The sequence below is a fragment of the Hemiscyllium ocellatum genome, chromosome 10 (genome assembly GCF_020745735.1).
Source record: "Hemiscyllium ocellatum isolate sHemOce1 chromosome 10, sHemOce1.pat.X.cur, whole genome shotgun sequence".
In the NCBI taxonomy this organism is placed as follows: Eukaryota; Metazoa; Chordata; class Chondrichthyes; order Orectolobiformes; family Hemiscylliidae; genus Hemiscyllium; species Hemiscyllium ocellatum.
This window is the reverse complement of record NC_083410.1, coordinates 78594921-78620452: the sequence shown is the minus strand read 5'-3', so window position 1 is coordinate 78620452 and position 25532 is coordinate 78594921. Positions and strand designations below refer to the sequence as shown.

The following is a 25532-nucleotide window of genomic DNA, read 5'->3' as shown; positions in this document are numbered from 1 at the left end:
AGAAGGATTTAGATAGGTTAGGAGAGTGGCAGATCGAGTACAACATAAGAAAGTGTGAATGTACTTTGGTAGGAAGAATAGAGGCATGGACTATTTACTAAATAGGAAGAAAATTAACAAATATGAATTACAAAGCGAGTAGGGATCTCTCATCCAGGATTCTCTCAAGGAAAATGTGCAGATTGAGTCAGTAGTTAGGAAGGCAAATACAATGATTGCACGTATTTGAAGAGGACTTGAATATAAAAGCAGGCATATTCTTCTGAGGCTCTATAAGGCTCTGGTCAGACCACATTTGGAGTACTATGCGCAGGATGGGGCCCCATATCTTAGGAATATTCTCTAGGCTAGTCCCAGGAATGAAAGCTTAGTATATAAGGAGCATTTGAGGACTCTGGGTTTATACTCTGTGAAGTTTAGAAGGATTTAGAGGGTGGGGGTATCTGATTGTAACATACAGAGTACTGAATACCTGGGAAAAGTAGATTTTGGGAAGATATTTCCATTGGTAGGAGAGATTAGGACCTGAGGGCATAGCCTTAGAGTAAAGGGAAGACGTTTTAAAGGGAAGACGAGATAAAGAGATACTACTTCAGCCATAGAATGGTAGGTCCGTGGATTTCATTGCCATAGAAGGCTATAGCCACCAGATCATTGAGTGTATTTAAGACTGAGATAGATAGGTTCTTGAGTATCAAGTGGCTCAAAGGTTCTGGGGAGAAAGGATGAGAATGGGGTTGAGAAACTTATTGGCCACGATTGAATGGCAGAGCTGACTCGATGGGCTGAGTGGCCTAATTTCTGCTCCTATGTCTTATGGTCTAGCACTCAAGACAATTACAATAGACAATAACTAATGACAAAGTCAGTGGCAAACACCTGAATGAATTAAAAAGAAAATGTTCCTCTGAGGTTTCTTTTCTTTGTCACTTATCCTTCACCACCCCCATCAACCCCAAACCTATTCTCCCTCTTGTCACTCAATGCAAGAAGTCAAAACAGGCATCCATCAGCTTGTTACGTGGCCTAATCCAATAATGTCATGTCATTTCTAATTGTGGCCTGAGCTGCAGTTTCACTATCTGTGTTCCATAAACTCTGTGTCTGTTATAGATACACATCTGTCCAATTCAGCCTTGGAAGTAGCCATTGATTCAGTCTCTGGGATGGCAAATTAAAGATCAACAGCTGGGAGAGAAATAAAAATACTCTTCATCTCCATCTTAGATGGAAAATTATTTTGAAAATGTCCCATCATTCTGGATTTCCCTGATCAGAGGTAACCCCGTTGGCACCTGTCCTGTCAGGGACCTTTAGAATCTTGTTTCAATAAGATCCTCTCTCATTTTTCTTTATTATGATTAAGTGTAGGCCTAACTTGCTTATCCTGTCCTCATAAAATAATATCCTCATCCCACGAATGAACTGAGTGAACCTTGTTCTGAACTACTTGGTGTAAGTATCAGCAGGCGATCAGGATTCAAGTCTCACCTGACCCACAGGTGTGTCACAGCGTATTCGAACAGCTTGATTAAAATGATCTATTCCCCCTTCAATAAGGAGCCAAAATTTGTACACTGTACTCCAGGTACAGTTTCACAAATGCCCTGTTTGGCTGTAGCAAGTGCCCCTACTCTTATACTGTATATCTTTAGCAATGCCGGCCAACTTTTGCATTTTCATTGCATGATTGCATTCTGTATCTGCATGCTAACATTTTCTGAATCTTTTATGAGGATACTTAAATAATTCTATACCACAGTGTTCTATAATCTCCCTACATTTCAAAAATACTGGGGTGAGAAAATTTTTAAAACAAAGTGGATAAATTCCTGTTTTCCTACATTTATAGTTCATCTGTTAAAATTTTGTCTCAGTCATTGAACCTATTTATACCCCTTTGCAGATGTTTTGAGACCATCCTCCCTGCCTTTCTACCTATCTTTGTCATCACCAGCCTTAGCTGCAGTGGACTCGAGCCTTCACCCAAGTAATTAATATAGACTGTAAATAACTGAGGCCCGGCACCGATCCCTATGTCACTCCACTCTCAATTTTCTAATATGAAAATTACCCATTAACCCTCATGCTATTACCCCCAAAGCCATTAGCTCTTCTTTAATTGGTATCTTTAATAGTAATAGCCACCAAAGGCCCTGAGGACTTTTTCATTAGAGAAAGACCGCTGGTGGTGAGCTTAACCTGAAGGTCACCAGGCAAGTTTGAGAAAGCAGGACCTTTTGTGATGGGCTCGGGTGGTGGGGGAATTAAACCTATGCTGTTAGTATTACTCAGCATCGCAAGCCAGCTCTCTAACCAACTGAGGTAGCTGACTCCTGAGGACTAAGTACCCGTGCACCTTAACTGGTGCCTTTATAGCTTGATTATTACCTTAGTCTCAAGGTTTAATAATTTGGCAATAGATATGAGGAATGAACAAGTGGCTAAGATATTTGGAGGAGAAGGGAGGTATGAGTCCTGGATGAAGAACAATGTCCATACTTCAGTAGTCAGCAGCTTTTCTGAGGGAGGTGAATGACTCCTGGAGACTCCCAGAGGATCTGGAAGTGCAGTGGGAGGGCACCTGCAACTCAACTGCAGTGAAAAACTTCAAATGGAACTGAACTGGGGCATGAGTGTTGTGGAGTGGTGAGAAACTTCAAATCCATAAAGATCCAGCTTTCCTATAAATCCCTGGGATTTCTCTGGTTAGTTTTTCTTACTGTGTAGAGAATGAGGGCAGGCCTATTGGTTAAACTTAAAACTGAAATAACCCATTCAAAACTTTAAGCATGCTTTATCATTAAATGTGATTATTGCTGATTTTTTTATCTCAACTCCTACATATTTCTAGATCCCTTCATTTAGATATTATCCTAAAATTTATTAATCCATGTATTGAATATTTTCAAAGACTGAGCATGTACTGCCATTTTGAATCGAGAATTACAAAGATTCACAAGATTTTGAGGAAATTTCTTCTCTTAAATAGCTGACCCCTTTTTCTGGATTCCTAGACAGGGGAACCATTCGTACAGCTTCCATTCTGTCAAACTACTTAAATTCTGTGTTTTATTGAGACCATCTCTTGTTGGAAATTGCAGGACAAAATAAGCTCACTCTACTCATTGAACAATTCCTTCATCCAAGGAATCAATCTGTTGAACCAGTGATACATTCCTTCCATGGTTAATATATTGAGGAATGCTTTAAGCGTCATCTAGGATGAAGTTCTGTGCACCTGGTAGGAGGACAGTTCAGAATCTTGGAGTAAGATGTATCATTCAAGTTCTCATCTTTGTAATGATGTGTATCATATTGGTATAGCTTGTACTTCTCATGTTGAATAATTTACAGCTTGTTTTCCTCGATCACATCAGATCGAGTGTATTCTACAGCTCCCTACCTAAGGAGATGATGGCAGCTAACCTGCATGGTGAACATTAGCACACACAGCTTCTCATAACATGGTGGTCAGTGGTGAGGATTGCCCATATAATAATAATTTGCTTTCCTAGTTATTGCCATGCTTGCTTGTTAACTTTGTGATTAATCTACACGGTCACTCTGAATATCTACATTTCCCAATATTTCACCATTTAAAAGTATTCTGCTTTTCCATTTTTCCTTCCAAAATGGAAATTCCACATTATCTCTCTACCCTGTTAGTACCAACTTGCTGCTTAAATCTTTTGTTGATGTCTGCTCTCTGCATGACTCACTTTCTTATCTAAATTTGTAACACTTAGTCACCTTGTTTAGGCAATTGAGATAGTGTTAATTGCTGAGGCCCAAGTACTGACCCTTCTTTGGACCTTAACAGTTATTGTTTGCTAACACAAAACTGAACTGATTACTCCTACTTTCTCTTTAACCAATCTTTAACTTATCTGTATATGTTAGCTGTCGGAGAGAGGAGTCACTAGACTTGAAACGTTATCTATGCTTTCTTCCCATAGAGCTGCCGATTCTGAGTTTCTCCAGCAATTTCTAGTTTTGATGCTGGATCTATTATCTATACTCTTTTGAGCTCTAACTCTGTCTAGTGACCTTTTGAAATTATTGAAATTATAGTTTCTGAAAACCCACCCACACAACATCTGATTTCCTCTTTTCCATCTTAGTGGATGCATCCTAAAAAAGCTCATAACCAAATTATCAAACATTACCTCCCTTTCATAAATGTATGCTGGATCTGCTGAATCAATTTGAGATTCTCTGACTACACTCTCACCCTGACTAATGGGTCTAGCATTTTCCCAATTTGGTGGATATTTTGCTGTGTTCTCTTTCGCGTTCTTTATTGAGTTGTGAAGATGTTAATTCTAATTACAAAGTATCTGTTAAAGAAGTTTGGGAATTCGAGGGTCAAAACCCAGTATCTGATTAAATAACTCTTGAATCCGAGGATGCAACCCATCAGGTTCAGGGGATTTTAACAAAAACAATCCAAAGTTCTGAAGGGTCACTGTACTCAAAACATTAACTCAGCTTTCTCTGCATAGATGCTACCAGGCTTGCTGATTTTTCCAGCAATTTTGTTTTTGCCTTGAATTTTAAGGCCTGTTCATTTATCCTGTGCTTTTATTTTACTGATAATTTTCCTAAATTCAGGTGCCAGAACTAGGATCACTGTTTTCTTTACTGAATTTCACCTGCAAATGCTGCAACACAGGCAGTCTTCAAAGCTGCTGAATGCTTTATATACAGTGTAACTAGCCAGCAGTTGTGTAGCATACTTTACTGGATTAGTAAAAGGCTCATTGTCCCTATAATTTATCTCTGTTAATTGAAATGCAGGCAGTGGCTGCTTTTACAATACACACTCAAGAAATCTTTTTTGGAGAGGAATTCATTAGGTTCCTTGTTTTGGTATAATGTTGCTTAATTAGGTCTCTTGAAATGACATGGAAGTCCCCTACCACCTACACTGCTGTAGAGCACAGGAAATCCATAGTATTTGCAGATACTTCAACTCTTACACACAGTGCATCTTGTTTGGCCCCATGCGTATTCAGTCTCTCAGTTCTTTCGTATGATGTTAATTCCAGTTTTCAGCCATTGGTGGGCAGCGCTTAGTCTGGACCATTTAACTGGACATGACAATTTGAATATGTATTGAATGATAAAATGTCATTTTGAAATTAAGCAAGCAAGTCACTGATGAATAACAAATCTATTCTTAGGAGTTGTGTGTTTCTCTTCAGTAGCAGAGAACTTGTATTCACATCTGGTTTTCAAATAGTGCTTCAATTTGTGTTACTTTGTGGCACAGTTTCAACATTTAAAATGTTTACTGTAAGTTTTAAGTTAAATGTGGCTGTGAAAAAGCTATTCAATGTTTCAATTTATAGGAAGGGCAATGTTGGCAGCAGTGACCTTTTGGTTGATGCAAAATGTCTGAATCAACTTCCCCATAAACTCACTTAAGTGGGTTAAAGTGTGCTGGAGATGATTTAATTTTGGTTTAAAAAGATAACTTGTATTCGACGTGAAAAGAAGGTGGGTGTTTGAAGCCAGCACATTCCGTGCTAGTTTCTTTTATTAACTCCTCCATTTCACCCAATAAGATCTTTAGATCTGAAGAGGAACTGAGGGAAACACAGTTATTAGGGCTGCCCTTATCCAGGCAAGTGGGGAATATTCCATCACTCTCATTGTGCCGTGTAGATAGCAGACAGGCTTTGAAGAGATAGTAGTAAATTATACGCCACAAAATTCCTAGCCTCGACCCTGCCATTGTAGCTGTGGTATTTATATGACTGTTTCAAGTCCATTTCAAGTTTCACGGTAACCCCCACGATGTTGTTAGTGGGGGAATCTGATGGTTAGATTTTCTCTTAAAGGCAATGTTCATTGTTGGTTCTTGTGTGATGCAAAAGTTACCTGCCTCTTGTCAGCTCGAATTTGATCTTGCCAGAATTGTTGCATTTGGGCATGGTCTGCTTCAGTATCTGAGGGGTCATGAATAGTGTTGAACATTGCAAGGTTAGCAGTGAATATCCCTATTTCCAAACTTCTGATGGGGGTGAGGTCATTGATGAAGCAGCTGAAGATGGTTAAGGCTAGGGCACTATCCAGAGCAGTTCTGAAGTTGAGAGGAATTGAGATCTCCAACAACCACAGCCATGTATGACAATTGGAGAGTATTTCTCCTGATTGCCAATGACTCCAGCTTTGTTAGGATTCTTTATCATATTTGGTCAATGACAGTCGCTCTCATTTCACCAATGGAGTTCAATACTTTTGTCCATGTTTGGATTAAGCTGCTATGAGGCCAGGAAATGAATGACCCTGGCAGAACCAAAACTGAGCATCAGTGTGCAGGTTATTGCTGAGCAAGTGCTGCTGAATAGTATTTTTGACTATCCCTTCCACCACACTGATGACCCACAGTAAGCTGACAGGATGTTTTTTAGCCAGGTAGAATTTGGTCTACTTTTTGTGGACTGGCCACACTAGGTGATTTTCAACATTGTTGGATAGATGCCAGTGTAATAATTGTACTGGAACAGCTTGGCTAGGGACATGGCTACTTCTGGAATTTTTTTTTCAGTAAAATTGCTGAAGTGTTGGCAAGGTCTCTAGCCTTTGCTGAGTCCAGCACCTTCAGGTATCTGTTTATCATGTGAAATGCATCAATAGGCTGAAAACCGGCAACTGTTATGCGAGCAGCGTCAGGCGGAGCATGTTACAACTGTGATGGGAATAATGTACTGATTATCCAGCTCCATTACTCAACAAAACACACTTTAGTGTACATTTGTTGCTTCATTTTCCAAAATGAATAACTGCTTCTATTTTGTAAAATCAAAAATAAATGTCAAATTAAATTTCATGACGACCAATGCATATAGTTGTCATGTGTACTTATTTGTTAGTGATGCAACTTGCATGAACAAATGTCTGTCTAATTTGGCAGTCAAGCTTGACAAAGTACAGTTAACCGCCACATTGTCCTGACATCTGACTCCTAAAATCTTGAGATGTCAGTTACTGACAGATGCACTAAACTGCTAGTCCAGTCTGAGGTGTTAAGGGATGTATCCGTATATTGATGGTTAAGGTCTCTTTGGATGGAGGAGAGAATGCTTAACTATTTTGGAAGTGTCTCGGGCCACTTGGGTTTAATTACGGAGAAATATACATAAAAGTTATCACTCTTGAATGCTTTCCCAGCCATTCTGCTGCCTAAAATATTATGCTGAAATGATTTGCTGTGAATTTTCTACCTTAGTCCACCTTGGTTAGTGATCCACCCTTAAACCCACCAGTATCTTTGGTCATCACTATTAGCAGGCAGATTGAATTCCTTGCTTTTGGAATATATGCCACTTGGCACTTTTTTTTAGTCATCTTCCTGCTTGAATCTAATTTTAAACATATCTTGTTTAAAGTGTAAATTGATGATGAGGCAATAAGTATGATAGGCCACCTGGAGCCTTGATGAGGGACAGGATCAGCCATGACCTCATTAACCAATGAGACTTGAGTGTATAGAACAAAACCGGAATAATGGAGATGAAAGATTAAATAAGAGTCTGATCACTAACAGAAAAAGAATGCAAGAAGGGAAGGAAAGATTGAGAGAACAAAGATTGTAAAGTAAGAAAATATGATAAATTTGAAGTTCTTTAAAACTTCTATTTTTCATATACCAGGTTGATACTAAATTGTTTAAAATGCTCCTTTCTGGCCTGAGTGGTTTTAATATTACATGATCAATTAAATAAGGAGGATGCTCATGCTGTTGCCTCATTTATATGGGGAATTGTTCAATTAATATGAAAATTGAGGAAAAAAGTTAAGAAAACAGGGGTTAAGGGAGAGATAACCTTTGTTAACTGAGCAGTGTGAATTGATGAACAGGTTCTGGAGATTTGCCTCACACAATCTATCTTTTCATCCCTTGATTTTACTGCTTGATTTGCACATTGTTAATAGCATGAAATGGATAAAATTTGTAGCACAGGAGGAGGCTATTTGACCCGTCATACATCTGTACCAGGGTCCGAGACGTCTCGGACCGTGTCTTCAGAATCCTTAAGGGGGAGGGTGTTCAGCCAGAAGTCGTGGTACACATTGGCACCAACGACATAGGTAGGAAGAGGGGTGGGGAGGTCATTCAAGAGCTCGGAGTTAGGCTGGAAGCTAAAAGCCAGGACAGACAGAATCGTCATCTCTGGGTTGTTGCCGGTGCCACGTGACAGTGAGGCAAGGAATAGGGAGAGAGTGCAGTTGAATACGTGGCTGCAAGGATGGTGTAGGAGGGAGGGCTTCAGGTATTTGGACAATTGGACTGCATTCTGGGGAAGGTGGGACCTGTACAAACAGGACAGGTTGCACCTGAACCAGAAGGGCACCAATATCCTGGGGGTTAGGTTTGCTAGCACTCTTCGGGGGGGTTTAAACTAATTTGGCAGGGGGATGGGATCCAGACTTGTAGTCCAGCAAGTAAGCTAGCTGTTTGTCAGGATATCCAAGAATGTAGGGAGGCTGTGGAGAAGGTAGCACTGACGGGGAATACTTGCGGAGACAGAGATGGGCTCAAGTGCGTATACTTCAACGCAAGGAGTATCAGAAATAAGGTGGGTGAACTTAAGGCGTGGATCGGTACCTGGGACTACGATGTTGTGGCCATCATGGAAACGTGGATAGATGAGGGACAGGAATGATTGTTGGAGGTTCCTGATTACAGATGTTTCAGTAAGATTAGGGAGGGTGGTAAAAAAGGAGGGGGGTGGCATTGCTAATTAGAAATGGTATAACAGCTGCAGAAAGGAAGTTTGAGGGGGATCTGCCTTTGGAGGTAGTATGGGCTGAAGTCAGAAATAGGAAAGGTGCAGTCACCTTATTGGGTGTTTACTATAGGCCCCCCAATAGCAGCAGAGATGTGGAGAAACAGATTGGGAAACAGATTTTGGAAAGGTGCAGAAGCCGCAGGGTCGTAGTCATGGGTGACTTCAACTTCCCAAATATTGATTGGAAGCTCTTTAGATCAAGTAGATTGGATGGGGCGGTGTTTGTGCAGTGTGTCCAGGAAGCTTTTCTAACTCAGTATGTAGATTGTCCATCCAGAGGGGAGGCCATATTGGATTTGGTACTCGGTAATGAACCGGGACAAGTGATGGGCTTGTTAATGGGTGAACATTTTGGCGATGGTGACCACAATTCTGTGACTTTCACCTTGGTTATGGAGAGAGATAGGTGCGCACAACAGGGTAGATTTTACAATTGGGGGAAGGGAAATTACGATGCTGTAAGACAGGATTTGAGGAGCATAAGTTGGGAGCATAGGCTGTCAGGGAAGGATGTGGTGGAAATGTGGAACTTTTTCAAGGAGCAGATACGACGTGTCCTTGATATGTATGTACCTATCAGGCAGGAAAGAAATGGTCGTGTGAGGGAGCCTTGGTTGACGAGGGAGGTTGAATGTCTAGTAAAGAGGAAGAAGGAGGCTTACATAAGGTTGAGGAAACGGTTCAGACAGAGCAGTGGAGGGATACAGGATAGCCAGAAGGGACCTGAAGAAAGGGGTTAGGAAAGCTAAGAGAGGGCATGAAAAATCCTTGGCGGATAGGATCAAGGATAACCCCAAGGCATTTTGTGTATGTGAGAAACACGAGAATGACTAGAACGAGGATAGGTCCGATCAAGGACAGTAGTGGGAGATTGTGTATTGAGTCGGAAGAGATAGGAGAGGTCTTGAATGAGTACTTTTCTTCAGTATTTACGAACGAGAGGGACCGTATTGTTGAAGAGGAGAGAGTGAAACGGACTGGTAAGCTAGAAGAGATACTTGTTAGGAAGGAAGATGTGTTGGACATTTTGAACAACTTGAGGATAGACAAGTCCCCCGGGCCTGACGGGATATATCCTAGGATTATGTGGGAAGCAAGAGAGGAAATTGCAGTACCGTTGGCAATGATCTTTTCATCTTCACTGTCAACGGGGGTGGTACCAGGGGACTGGAGAGTGATGAATGTTGTGCCCCTGTTCAAAAAAGGGAATAGGGATAACCCCGGGAATTTCAGGCCAGTTAGTCTTACTTCTGTGGTAGGCAAAGTAATGGAAAGGGTACTGAGGGATAGGATTTATGAGTATCTGGAATGACACTGCTTGATTAGGGACAGCCAGCACGGATTTGTGAAGGGTACGTCTTGCCTTACAAGTCTTATTGAATTCTTTGAGGAGGTGACCAAGCATGTGGATGAGGGTAGAGCAGTGAATGTAGTGTACATGGACTTTAGTAAGGCATTTGATAAGGTTCCCCATGGTAGGCTTATGCGGAAAGTCAGGAGGCATGGGATAGAGAGAAATTTGGCCAATTGGATAGAAAACTGGCTAACCGGTCGAAGTCAGAGAGTGGTGGTAAATGGTAAATATTCAGCCTGGAGCCCAGTTACAAGTGGAATTCCGCAGGGATCAGTTCTGGGTCCTCTGCTGTTTGTAATTTTTATCAATGACTTAGATTAGATTAGATTACTTACAGTGTGGAAACAGGCCCTTCGGCCCAACAAGTCCACACCGACCCGCCGAAGCGCAACCCACCCATACCCCTACATTTACCCCTTACCTAACACTACGGGCAATTTAGCATGGCCAATTCACCTGACCCGCACATCTTTGGACTGTGGGAGGAAACCGGAGCACCCGGAGGAAACCCACGCAGACACGGGGAGAACGTGCAAACTCCACACAGTCAGTCGCCTGAGTCGGGAATTGAACCTGGGTCTCAAACGCTGTGAGACAGCAGTGCTAACCACTGTGCCACCGTGCCGCCCATAACCACCGTGCCGAAGGGAGTCGAAGGGTGGGTCAGTAAATTTGCAGATGATACAAAAATTGGTGGAGTTGTGGACAGTGAGGAGGGCTGTTGTCGGTTGCAAAGGGACTTAGATATGATGCAGAGCTGGGCTGAGGAGTGGCAGATGGAGTTCAACCCTGCCAAGTGTGAGGTTGTCCATTTTGGAAGAACAAATAAGAATGCGGAATACAGGGTTAATGGTAGGGTTCTTAGTCAGGTGGAGGAACAGAGGGATCTTGGGGTCTATGTACATAGATCTTTGAAAGTTGCCACTCAGGTGGATAGAGCTTGTAAGAAGGCCTATTAGCGTTCATTAGCAGAGGGATTGAATTTAAGAGTCGTGAAGTGATGTTGCAGCTGTACAGGACTTTGGTTAGGCCACATTTGGAGTACTGTGTGCAGTTCTGGTCGCCTCACTTTAGGAAAGATGTGGAAGCTTTGGAGAGGGTGCAGAGAAGATTTACCAGGATGTTGCCTGGAATGGAGAATAGGTCGTACGAGGATAGGTTGAGAGTTCTCGGCCTTTTCTCGTTGGAACGGCGAAGGATGAGGGGTGACTTGATAGAGGTTTATAAGATGATCAGAGGAATAGATAGAGTAGACAGTCAGAAACTTTTTCCCCGGGTACAACAGAGTGTTACAAGGGGACATAAATTTAAGGTGAAGGGTGGAAGGTATAGGGGAGATGTCAGGGGTGGGTTCTTTACCCAGAGAGTGGTGGGGGCATGGAATGCGCTGCCCATGGGAGTGGTAGAGTCAGAATCATTGGCGACCTTTAAGCGGCAATTGGATAGGTACATGGATGGGTGCTTAATCTAGGATAGATGTTTGGCACAACATCGTAGGCCGAAGGGCCTGTTCTGTGCTGTATTGTTCTATGTACTCTATGTACCTGCCAGTAAAGAGTCAATCTAATCTCACTTCCCAGCTCCTGGTCTGAGGCCTTGGAGATGATGGCACCATAAGTGCATGTCCTGAGTATTTATGTAAATGTGAAAAAAAGTTTTTATCTTGCAGAAAGAATAAAGTAGACTCTAACTGTACTCTGAGCGAGAGAACTACAACTAAATTTCACATTCATCCTTCCACTAATCCTATTAAATGTATGTCTGCAGTTATTGATCACACTAGCAAAGGATTGGGTCTTTCCAATTCTCTCACAGTGCATGTTGCTAACCTTCTGGTGTTCTGAAAATACTTAATCTTACAAGGACTCAGAATAAATAGCATGTGCAGCCACATCATAATTCACTGTGCAACACTAAAACATCTCTTCAGACCAAAAAGAAAGGTAATTTAAGCAGTTCAGTATCATTCTGGCAAACGATAATTCTTTAGAAATTTCAACTAAATTTATAATTTTATTTCCAGCCTTTATCTCCTGGTTTTGTACCCTTTTAACCAATCTTTTTTTATATCTTTTAGATTCTCTTTCTGTAACTGCTCTGAAATGTCATGTGTTATAAAGGCAGATTTTCTGTATTGCTGAACTACTGTTTTCTAATGCTCTTTGTACAATATTTTACTTCAAACAATAGATTTGGAGTAAAATATTGTACAAAGCAGTTTGGAAACACATTTTGTGTGAGATCTCTCTGTTGAAAGATACTTAGAATTGAGCTTGTGACTTTGTCAACAAATGGTGATGCTGAGGGCACCATTCCTATTTATCTTCCACATGGGGAAGTTCTACAGAAAATGTCTCCTACCTGGGGATCTTTAGCTAATATTATACTGTGGTAACAAATAGGGAAGGAGGAATGGCAGATATTTGTTGAAAGAGTTAAGTAAGTTGGAGATATCTCTTTTTGTGTTATTGAGAGATTGGGATTCAACTAACTGACTTTATTGTATTCCTGGGAATTTTGAATCTCCTTTCAAATGTCCAACTGGCATTTTGATGAAGGAAGACTAGCTAGATTCACTGAGTTCTGACAGTTAAAAATCAATGCTTGAGTGCGTTTCACTATTGTTCATGTGCCTTATTCTGTGTTATCTTTGCAGACTTATGTAGCTAACATTCTTATAGCAGTGAACCCGTACTTTGACATACCGAAATTGTACTCATCGGACTCCATTAAGAAGTACAAAGGAAAGTCCTTGGGCACTCTGCCACCACATGTCTATGCTATTGGTGAGTAATTTGATAACGCCTGGTCACACATTAGCATTGAAATTTATCATTTGTGCAAAATGCTAAGTTAAGTTTTCTCCTTCAACTTTTTATTCGGTATGCTCAGAGTTTTGAAGAGTAATGGAGTATTACATAATGCAAAAAGATGCACTGTGTTTGCAGTATAACATTATCTGGCCACCATATGTTAAATTCTTTGAGATGGTGAAGGAATGTGAAACCTTAGCTTTGTATCTGTCTCTGTAATTGAAAGATGATTTTGGGATTAACGCTGCTCTCATTCATTCTCTCTGTTTGCTCCTTTTAATGATGCAGTTAAGGCCAGGAGGTTACAATACAGTACAATAAAATTCTTGGCATATACTGGAGCCCCTCAATATATTATTACCTCCATAAAATGTCAGCCCTTTAAAAATAACGAGTTAAATATTCTTGTGCAGTGTTTGACATAGTGTACGGTCGGTCCAAACATAGTTGAATTACAAATCAGCTGTACCACAAAACAAGTCCGTTAGAGAACTAACTTCTTTGCAGCTGAAAGAGTTCAAGTTACATTCTATTTTGCCAAGAAATTGTTTTTGGTTGAGTCTTGAAAATGAGACTTTAAATTATGTTTCAGAAAATGGTTTATTATTCTTCATGAATTTTGCACAACTCAAATTTTTTTTGTTTTATCTGATGGAAATAATTAATTGAAATATGATATTCTTGCAGAAATTGGTAACCTTTTATGATGTGATACTCATGTCTTTAACTCTCTGTTTAATCCCAACTCTTAGCTGATAAAGCTTACCGTGATATGAAGGTGCATAAACTAAGCCAGTCCATTATTGTATCAGGGGAATCGGGTGCTGGCAAAACAGAAAATACCAAGTTTGTTCTTCGGTATGTACAAATCTCTCATGCCATGCTCTCCCTTTCACCACGGAGCACTCTTTTGACACCCCCCTCTACCCCACCCCTTGCCATGCTTGTCCTCATCCACACTGCCGCCCACACTCAGTCTCATGGAGCATGCCCCCACCCCATCTCTATTTCTTGCGATGAATATCTCATTTGAGTTAGTTGTGGTACTGTGTGTGGAGTTAGCAGAATATTTGCAGAAACTATCTGCCCCTTTTTCGGTTCCTGATGTTAACCCAGATATTGCAAGGAAGCATTCGATTACTTTATTCCTGGTTCCATTCCGCAGGTACTTGACAGAATCATATGGAACAGGCCAGGACATCGATGAAAGGATTGTAGAAGGTACACAATTCCTATGAAATGTCAACTTGAGTGCATGTAATCGAAAAGTAACAAAGACCCGCTTATTACCCTTTTAATGAAAAGCAAGGAGTAATGAGTTTGGAAGGTGTTTGAAGTGCCTAGAATGTATTGTTGTTTATTTATGCCAGCGATATCAACACTTTCTGGGCAAAACCACCGACACAAAAAGGGAAATTTTAAGTAATCCACCCAAAATTCCTGGAGATGTTTTAGTCTCTTCCAAAATTCCATTTGTGTAATTCAGGCCCTGCTCACAAAACAGCTATCACCCCGAGGTTGAAATTGTACAGTTTGGACAATTGGCTTGACTGAGGATGGCCATCAACAGGTTGCACTATCTTTCTGAGGTGCATGGGCAACAAAGGGAGAGCATGGGCAGAAGAAAAATAATTTACAGTGAAACTGACTCGTGTACACCAATGAAAAAGATGTCAAAAATGGTTTGATTTTTCCTTATCCCATCCTGGGCTGCATGGTCTTCTCTGCTGTATCAATCTTTAACTCTACAAAGTGGAGAAACTCATTTTTAATGTTTATTTCCAAAACAGCTAATCCCTTACTTGAGGCTTTTGGAAATGCCAAAACTGTACGAAATAACAATAGTAGCCGATTTGGAAAATTTGTAGAAATTCATTTCAACGAGAAGGTACCTTTTAAACAATTTTTAAAAAATGTTTCCAGTTGTGACATGGCACTCGCATTCCCAAACTATCTCCTTGTCTTTTTGTTTCCTTCCCACATGCAGAATGCAGTCGTTGGAGGTTTTGTATCTCATTACCTTTTGGAAAAATCCCGAATCTGTACGCAGAGCACAGAAGAAAGAAATTACCATATCTTTTATAGGCTGTGCGCAGGTGCTCCTGAAGAGATTAGGCAAAAGTTTCACTTGACCTCCCCTGATAACTTCCGGGTGAGTTCTATGCCATAGGGCTGTACTTCACTATCTTTTCTCTCTCCCTGGATCTTCCTCGTCCTTGTGCTGACACTGTCTCTCTCTCTCTCTCTCTCTCTCTCTCCCTCTCTCCCTCTCCCTCTCCCTCTGTTCATTTCCCCATTCGTGTCTCTGACTGACTGTGTGTGTGTGTGTGTGTGTGTGTGTGTGTGTGTGTGTGTGTGTCCCTCCTTTCCATCCTCTCTCTGCCCATCTCTCTTCCCCCCTCAACCCAGTCTCCCTGTCGCTGTGTCTGTCTAGTTCTCTGCTGTTCTCTTGCTGTGTCTCTTGCTGTGTCTCTCTCTTCCATTCCCTCTTAAGTCCATGTTCTCTTGCACTTTCCCTCTTATTTCCTTGTGTTCCCTTTGGGATTCTACTCCTTCACTTTTCTGATGATTGCTGACATACTGCTACTGGGTGCACAGCTGCTAATTGCTATGCCCTGGTGTCTCTTTCTTGGTGCTGAAGTCTGGCAAACTCTTAAATGTTAACTTTGGTACTTTGTGCCTTCTTCCGTTTGATTCATTGGTGCTACTTTTTGCAAGTTTCCAGAGGCTAGGAGTGCGGGTGGCAACTTGATTTGGTCTTTGTGTTCTGATTGTTTGTTTGGTTGAATTGCAAAAGTATAGGAATGAATCAAAATTGGAAAAACAAACATTATATTCTACAGATTATTGATCAATCTAATTATTTTATAACATGCATATCCCCTGCCTAAACAAAATGGGACTGTCATGAAAAGAATGGTAGGAGGCAGTTATTTGGATTTGCAAAGAGCCTGAAAAAATGTTATCCCGTATTCCCAATTCCTCCGCTTCCACCGTATTTGCTCCCAGGAGGACCAGTTCCACCACAGAACACATCATATGGCCTCCTTCTTTAAAGATTTCCCCTCCCACGTGATTGAAGATGCCCTCCTACGCACATCCACTTCCTGCACCTCCACTTCCCATACCTCCGCCCTCAAACCCCACCCCTCCAACCACAACAAGGACAGAACCCCCCGGTCCTCACCTTCCACCCCACCAACCTCTGCATAAACTACATCATCCACCTTCATTTCCGCCACCTACAAAAGCATCCCACAACCAGGGATATATTTCATTCCCCACCCCCATCCACTTTCTGCGAAGATTGTTCCCTCCGTGACAACCTGATCAGGTCCATGCCTCCAACAACCCACCCTCCCATCCTGGCACCTTCCCCTGCCACTGCAGGAATTGCGCACCTCTCATTCCAACCCCCCCCACCCCACCCAAAACCTCCATCCAAGGCCCCAAAGGAGCCTTCCACATCCATCAAAGTTTCACCTGCACTAACACCAATGTCATTTACTGTATCTGTTGCTCCCAATACAGCCCCCTTTACATTGGGGAGACTGGTCACCTTCTCACAGAGTGCTTTAGAGAACATCTCTGGGATACTCTCACCAATCAACCCCACTGCCCTGTGGCCGAACATTTCAGCACCCTCCTCCCATTCTGCCGACGACGTGCAAGTCCTGGGCCTCCTCCACCGCCACTCCCTTGCCATCTGACACCTGGAGGAAGAATGCCTCATCTTCCGCCTTGGAACGCTTCAACCCCAGGGCATCAGCGTGGACTTCACCAGTTTCTTCATTTCCCCTCCTCCCACCTTACCCCAGTTCCATACCTCCACCTCAGCACCATCCTCATGACCTGTCCCACTTGTCAATGTTCCTTACCATCCATCCATTCCACTCTCCTCTCCGATCTATCACCGTTACCCCCACCTCCATCCACCTACTGCACTCTCAACTACCTTCTCCCCAGCCCACCCTCCCCCATTTATCTCTCTAACACCGCCCCAACCCCCCCCACCCCAGGACTCCTGCACAAAACATTGATTTTTTTTTCCTGCTCCTCGGATGCTACCTGACCTACTGTGCTTTTTCAGCACCACTCTAATCTTAAGTTTAGGATTTGAGTCTAGGAAGGTTTTTGTAATTTGTTGAATGTCACTTTGCTTGACATTAATTACTCTGGATCAAAGTTGCCAACCATTTGCATAATTACTTGTTACACTGCCGTTTATGGAACATGGAATGCTTCTCTGAAAAGGCTGAAGATCAGTAGCATTAAATGTCAGCCATGATTTGGAGGTGCCCGTGTTAGACTGGACTGGAAGTCACATGACACCAGCTTATAATCAACAGGCTTATTTTGAAATCAAGCTTTCTGAGCACTGACCCTTCATCAGGTGAAGTAGCAGCAACTCTCTGAAAGCTTGTGATTTCAAATAAACCTGTTGGTCTATAACCTGGTGTCGTGTGACTTCTGATTTAAATGAGAGCTACATTTAAAATGTGATTGTCTGAAACACGTGTTTCCATGTGTTACTAGGGAAATGGTCTCCCCAAGGAACAAAAATTACAGCACAGGAACAGGCCCTTCGGCCCTCCAAGCCTGCGTCAATCCAGATCCGCTATCTAAATCTGTTGCCTATTTTCTCACGATCAGTATCCCTCTGCTCTGCCCATTCATGTATCTGTCTAGACACATCTTAAATGATGCTATTGTGCCATGTTCTAGGCACCCACCACCCTCTGCATAGAGGGTATCTCCCCCATAAACGTTTCCCCTCTGACTTTGAACTCGTGATCCCTAGTAATTGAGTCCCCCACTCTCTGAAAAAGCTTCTTGCTATCCACCCTGTCTATACATCTCATGATTTTGTAGACCTCAATCAGATCCTAATGAAAATAATCCTAATCTACTCAACCTCTCTTCATAGCCAGTGCCCTACATACAGGCAACATCTTGGTGAACTTCCCCTGCACTGTCTCCAAAGCATCCACATCCTTTTGGTAATGTGGCGACCAAAACTGTACACAGTATTCCAAACTAAAGTCTTATACAACTGCAACATGACCTGCCAACTCTTGTAGTCAGTATTCCCAACCGTATACCTCTTGACCACTCTATTGACCTGAGTTGCCATCTTTAGGGTACAGTGGACCTAAACACTCAGATCTCTCTGTACATCAATTTTCCCCAGGACCTTTCCATTTACTGTATAGCTAGCTTTTAAATTGTATCTTCCAAAATGCATCATTTCACAATTGCCTGGATTGAATTCCATCAACCATTTCTCTGCCCAATTCTTCCTTCCTGCTGTATTATCTGACAGTCCCTGTCACTATCTGCTACTCCACCAATCTTGGTGTCATCTGTAAACTTGTTAATCAGACCACTTATACCTTCCTCCAAATTATGAATGTATATCACAAGCAGTAGTGATCCTAACACAGATCCCTGTGGAACACCACTGGTCACAGTTCTCCATTTTGAGAAACTCCCTTACATTACTACTCTCTCTGTCCTGTTGCCCAGCCAGTTCTTTGTCCATCTAGCTATTACACTCTGGACCCCATGTGACTTTACTTTCTCCATTAGCCTGTCATGGGCAACCTTATCAAACGCCTTACTGAAGTCCATGTATATGACACCTACGGTCCTTCCCTCAATCAACTTTGTTACTTCTTCAAAGTAGCTGTTAAGACATGGCCTTCCCTGCACAAAGTAAAAAATGAGGTCTGCAGATGCTGGAGATCACAGCTGCAAATGTGTTGCTGGTCAAAGCACAGCAGGTTAGGCAGCATCTCAGGAATAGAGAATTCGACGTTTCGAGCATAATTGCCCATCACTGATAAGCCCATTTTCTCCCAAATGGAAATAGATCCTATCCCTCAGTATCTTCTCCAACAGATTCCCTACCACTGACGTCAGGCTCACGGATCTATAATTACCCGGATTATCCCTGCTACCTTTAAACAAAGGGACGTGAGCAACTCTCCAGTCTTCCTGGATCTCGCCCCTGTTCAAGGATGCTGCAAGATATCTATTAAGGCCCCAGCTATTTCCTCTCCCACTTCCCTTAGTAACCTGGGATATATCCCATTCACACCTGGGGACTTGTCCACCTTAATATCTTTTAGAATATCCAACACTTCCTCCCTCCTTTTGTCGACATGAGATTAATCAAACATCTATCCCTAACCTCAACATCTGTCATGTCCCCCTCCTTGGTGAATGCCAATATAAAAGTACTTGTTAAGGATCTCATTGATTTTTCTGTGACTCCACGCATAACCTTCCTCCTTTGTCCTTGAGTGGGCCAATCCTTTCTCTAGTTACCCTTTTGCTCCTTATATATGAATAAAAGGCTTTGGGATTTTCCTTTACCCTGTTTGCTAACGATATTTCATAACACCTTTTATCACTCTTAGTTCCTAGTTTCAGATTGGTCCTATATTACCAAAGTTCTTCTAAAACTTAGTCTGTCTTCAGGGACCTAGACCTTAGCTAGTTCTTCTTAGCTAGTTTCACAATTTCACCTGTCATCCATGGTTCCCTAACCTTGCCAATTCTGTCCCTCATTTTCATAGGAACATGTCTCTCCTGCATTCTAATCAATGTCACTTTAAAAGCCTCCCACATATCAAATGTGGATTTACCATCAAATAGCTGCTCCTAATCCACGTTCCCCAGCTCCTGCCAAATTTTGCTTTAGTTAGCCTTCCCCCAATTTAGCACTCTTCCTTTAGGACCACTCTTGACTTTGTCCATGAGTGTTCTAAAACTTACAGAATTGTGGCCACTCCTCCCAAAGTAATCTCCTACTGAAACTTCAGCCACCTGGTTGGGCTCATTCCCCAACACCAGATCCAGTATGACCCCTTACCAAGTAAAATACTTTGTACCAGTCAACTTGAATTACATTAGCAGGTGTGGGGTCCATAAAGGGATTCAATTCAAATTATTGTTTGAAGGCTTGACCCTTTGAGTCAAATCACCTGACATTTCATGGAACTCCTTGGAAGGAATGACTACTTGATGCCAAGTGGTTAATGACTAATGCTGACCAGAAAGCACTTATTGATTCATCTGTCCCCAGATTAGTTAAAAGTATGAACTTCATCAGGTGCAAGCTTAAAACAGAGGCTACCTCATCACCCTGAGGGGGACTGTATGATAGCTCGCATTCTTATAGAACAATTGAAGCAGTGAAATGTGCCCAGATACTTCATTGTAGTGTTATCACACAACTGTTGACATCAATTCTTTATCCTAAATACAAGCCTTTTAGATATGACAAAAGGTGGGCTTCCTTGGAGCATTGCCTTATCTATATACCTATCCTATTTTAAGGTGTTTAATTATGCAAGAGTTAAATATCTTGCACTGTAGTTATGGTGTTCTTTTATGAAGCTAGTGTTTTTAGGTGGCCTCCAAATAATTTGAAAGTTTTATTGGATAAAATTATTTGATTGTGTTTTTCTTGACTGTAATTCCTTGTTTACCTCCAGTAAAGTATTATGGAAAGGGCATATCAGCCTTTGAAGCCTTCCAGTTCTATAATATTGACTGTAACAACTAATTTACAGTTTCATGAATGTCTTTAATGCTCTTAAGAATCATAGTGGTAATGGTAAGATATGATTGGGTATCATAGGTTACGAATGATCCACTTCTGTCAATTAAACCTGTCTGTAAAAGCAGAAAAAAGTGTTTGCTTTCAAACTTCACACCAACATTGCCCCAGCTCCCCAAACAGAAGGAAACAATCATTGTTGGTGATGGGTGAACTGTGATACTGTGAACTGAAGTGTGATTTTGTTTGAGACAAGTTGGGTGATTAGCACTAGAGGGCAGTGTTGGAACAGGTTCTGCAAACCAGCTTCCCTCCAGTTGCTGTAATTTTAATTGTGACTGATTCAGAAGATGAACAGTTTCCCTGTGGTGTAGGATTGAGCTTCTCGTACACCGATTCTTTTGTAAATACTGCAGCTTTTCCAAGCTTTCAGAGTTAGGCAAGATCTTCAGTTTGATGCCCTGTTCTGAAAATCAGACCATCCTGTGTCTTGCCCTGAATAGTTATTTGATTCAATCTGAAGGGTTAATGCTATTTCTAAAAGATTAAAATAAAATCTGTCCCAACTTTTAATCTCTCATTATTGATCAGCATTCTGCATTCACTTGGCTACAATTATGATGGGTTAAAAACTGGCTTATTCTTCCATTCTAAACTTAAAAGGAAATTACAAAATTTAGGGAATGTTGGAATATATATGAAGTGCTAAAATTGTTGTCTTCATGATGTACAGCCTCAGCTATTTTCTCTTCTGGTTTTGAAGTTCCAATATTCTGTTTTTCATGTTGTGAAATTGTCCAGCAGGGTGAAGGATTAAAGAGCTCATTAGAAAACTAGAATAGTTCATTAGAAACCCAGAGAGTGTAGCTGTTTATGGAGTAAGCACTTGAGTTCAGAGTATCACGCGTTTGATTTCCTTTAACATGGAAGGTGCTGCAGTTTCTTGATCAAGACACACACCTTGTTCTGCCCTTAAGTATTTAGTGGCAGATGTCAAATTCAGTCTATCTTCATTGATATCTCTTTGGAATAGTATGGCAACCACTCACCATGTAGATTGCAGAGATCAAAGTGAATTCTATTTGCCTAATTCTTGCAGATCCTACCTACTGTCACAGACTCCACCGTAGGTATATCTACCTATCTCGTCTCTTGGACCCTAGCCTGCTTTGCTGCTGTCTTTGTTACATCTGCATCAAGACAGGCTAGGCCTGGGCTTTTTATTTGCAGGTATTTGTTGTAAGTGGAGCTAAATAAGAGATTTAGCAGTACATGTAAACCTCATTCATGCAGTGGGTGTGTAAGCTTTTAAGTCACTTTTTGTAAATGCATTGGGTATCATTTGCATTTAATGTTCTCCCCCAAGATAATCCGAAAGATTAGTGAGGCCTCACTCTATCCAGGACTGAGGGGTAGCGCTCACTCCATCTTGAAAACAAAGTGGGGGAGCACCCTTGCTCAGTTCAGGTTCTAGAGTAGAAGTTGGAGAGAGGGACTATGTTCTCTTATTCCATGTTGATAATGAATTGTTAAGTTTCCAATGTTTCTTTCAGATTTCCTCAAAGACTTTAATGAATAATTGTCAAATGTTCTCATTTTCTATATTATTGTCTAAGTGCCTTTTCAATATTTATTTGTGCGTGGTCATTTTCTAATTAGACTTGTTGCTTAATTGAACAAGTATTCATTTTGTGCAGTTAAGGGGGAAGTATCTGTGTGCATGATTCAGTAGATAATTCATTGATGTAAAAGGACTCTTATAGCTTTCAGCTTCTCAGTTTGGACCTCTTTCGCCTGCAGGTGAAAGTGCGATCACGGAGTGAAATGCAGTTTGGACTATCCATTACTTATAATCCTTTTTAATAAAGAATCACCATTTTTCCTCAGGTTATTGGAGATTCAAGGAATTAAACTAATAAATATATGCTCTTAGTCTGGTACACATTAAGCCTTCCATTGACAAGTTTTGTAAAAGCATTTTCGTAAAAAGTGTGCATTTGTTTAAAGTAGACATGTCTATAGAGTCGTAGAGGTCTGCCGGACAGGAAATCATCCTTTTGTCCCTTTGAATCTGTGCTGGTCAAAACAATCGCCAAACTATTCTGATTCCATTTTCCAACACTTGCTCCATCGCCTTGTATCCTTGAGGCATTGCAAATGCACATTGAAATATTTCTTAAATGTTATGAGGGTTTTATGAGCAAGTGTTGGAAAATGGAATTAGAATAGTTTATTTTGTACCACAGATTTGAAGGGACAAAGGATGACTTCTGTACCACCATTTACAGGCAGAGTGTGCCAGATTCATGCCACCTTCTGAGTGGAAAACCTTTTCCTCACGTCTCCTCTAAATTTCCTGCCTCTTAGCTGATATCTATCTGCATCGCCACCTTGGTCATTGATCCGCCTAGCAAGGGAAAATGTTCTTTATTGTCTACTCTTGCTATGCCCTTTATTATTAAATACATCTCATTGATGTCCCTCCTCCATCTCCTTTTCTCTAAGGATCTCAATCTCTGTTCTTAACAATTTTTTTTTTGTTTGGTAAGGTTTCCAGCCTCCACTGCCTTCCCTGGCAGTGCATTCCAGATTTCCACCACCTGCTGAGTGGAAAAAGTTATTTCCCAAATCCCCTCTGAATCTCCTGCCCCTTACCCTAAAACTATGCCATTTTGTAATTGACCTCTCAACCAAGGGGAACAGCTGTTTTCTCTTTACCCTGTCCGTAGCATTCATAATCTTACGCACCTCAATCACATTAACCCCCTCTGTCTTCTCTGGTCTAAGGAAAGCAGTCCAGGCCTATCTAGTGTCTCCTTGTGTCTCAATTTCTCTATGCCAGGCAACATGTATCCCTTTGAGTATCCCCAAGATTTCTCTGTTCCTCTAAACTACTCTGTGTCCTGCTATTCATTTAAATACTCCCTCATCTTGTTGTTTCTTCCAAAGTGCATCACCTCGCACTTATCAGGTTTAAGTGTAATCTGATCAAGCCATCTATATTGTCCTGTAACCTCCAACCATCTCATTCACTATTAGCCACTCTACAATCTTGGTGTCATCTGCAAATTTGCTTAACATTTCTCTTTCACCCCCCCCTCCCCTCCCCCCACATTTTCATCTATGTCATCTATGTAAATAACATACAGTAATGGTCCCAGTACTGATACTTGTGGTACAACACTGGACACCTGCCTCCCGGCACTCAAACAGCTTTCTACCACTACCCTTTTGTGTCCTAATACTAAGCCAGTTTCTGATCCGTCTCCCCAAGTTTCCCTCAACTGCATATGATTTAACCTTATCAATTCATCTGTTCCAGGGGATTTGCCCATTTTTAAACCTGACTGAGCCTCTAATACCTCCCCATTTCCTGTATGAACGTTCCTCATAATCCCTTCTCCTGAAATCTATACATACATTCTTTTCTAGAGAAAAGATCCTTCCAATATTCTGCAGCTTCACACACCAGTTGCCCCGATGGCCCTAATGGGTACTACCCTGTCCCTGGTTAACCTCTTACCTTTAATGTATTTATAAAATATGTTAGGATTCTCCCTAATCCTGCTCGCAAAGTATTTTTCATGCCCCCTTTTTGCTCTTCTAATTGCTTTAGATTAGATTATTTCCAGCGTGGAAACAGGCCCTTCGGCCCTACAAGTCCACACCGACCCGCCGAAGCGCAACCCACCCATACCCCTACATTTACCCCTTACCTAACACTACGGGCAATTTAGCATGGCCAATTCACCTGACTTAAGTTCCATCCAGTACTTCCTGTATTCCTCTCAGGCTGCAGCTGAATTGTTCCCTTTGGTCTTGCTAAAAGCCCTACTCATCAGAGAACCCTGGATAAGGAATTTATTGCTCCTACATTTCCTTCTAAAGAGTACATGTTTGACCTGTACTTTTTCCCCAGCTCCTTTCTGAATGCCCCCTATTTCTCCACTTTAGATTACCCTCCTGGACCTGTTCACAGAGTACTGTGGCCAGATCCTGTTATATTTTAATAAAATCTGCCTAGCCCTAATGCACAGCCATCTTTTACAGGCCATCTTTTTTCTTGTCCAGAACAAATTGAAACCTACTGTGTTGTGGTTGCTTTCGCTACAACATTCCACCAATGCCACATCGAATGCTTGGCTAGCTTCTTTCCCCAGAACCAGATCCAGCACTATGCCATCCTTTATTGAGCCTTCTGTATATTGATTCAAAAAACTCCCCTGGATACATTTCAAGAAATTCTCCTCCCCACACCCTCCAAAACTTGTAGCACTATGACTATCCCAATTTATCTTGGGAAAGTTGTAATCCTTTAGTATAATTACCAGACACCTGTGCAAACTGTCTACATATTTGTTCCTCTCTTCCACTCCTAAATTGTACCAACAATGCCTCATTTGAGGACCTTTTCCAAAGTATCATCTCTCCTTATTGCAGTAATTGACACCTAATTAATAGTGCTACACCGCCACCCTTTTTACATCCTCTTCTATTTCACCGAAAGAACCTACACCCTGGAGTGTTGAGTTACTAGTCTGGCCCTTCCCTCAACCATGTTTCTCACAACAGTTCATACTTCCACGTATCAATTCACACCATCAGTCTTGCCTATTGCATTCCTAGCATTAAACACCATCCAGTCTTGTCGCCTTCTCTTGACACTGAAGATATGGATGTGCTGGTGTTGGGCTGGAATGGACAAAACCTGAAGTCAAAAGATGCCAGGTGAAGTCAGTTCCCTTGACAAAAGAAGCAGCACTCAACGCTTGTGATTTCAAATAAACCTTTTGGACTATAACCTGGTGTCTTGCGACTTCTGAGCTTGACACTCCAGATAGCTGAACTCACTTTGACTCGTTTTCTTGATGTGTCTGTTTCATTGATATTCTGTGTTCCCTCCCTCTTCCAGACTGGTTTAAACTCTTCCCAACAGCACTAACAAACCTACCAGCAAGGACGTTGGTCCCAGTGTGGTTCAGGTGCAGACTGTCCCG

At 41.6% G+C, this 25532-nt stretch overlaps 1 protein-coding gene across 5 annotated transcripts in view; it reads left to right on the top strand.

The window, feature by feature from the left end:
* The window catches only part of LOC132819818 (unconventional myosin-VI-like), a 273784-nt gene that overhangs the window by 140214 nt on the left and 108038 nt on the right, over positions 1–25532 (top strand). For all 5 annotated transcript variants that reach the window (XM_060831639.1, XM_060831642.1, XM_060831641.1 and 2 more), the window contains 5 exons: positions 12812–12941; positions 13721–13826; positions 14134–14189; positions 14759–14856; positions 14956–15120. In XM_060831639.1, coding sequence (XP_060687622.1) covers positions 12812–12941; positions 13721–13826; positions 14134–14189; positions 14759–14856; positions 14956–15120 — 555 coding nt within the window. The remainder of the gene's footprint in view (positions 1–12811; positions 12942–13720; positions 13827–14133; positions 14190–14758; positions 14857–14955; positions 15121–25532) is intronic.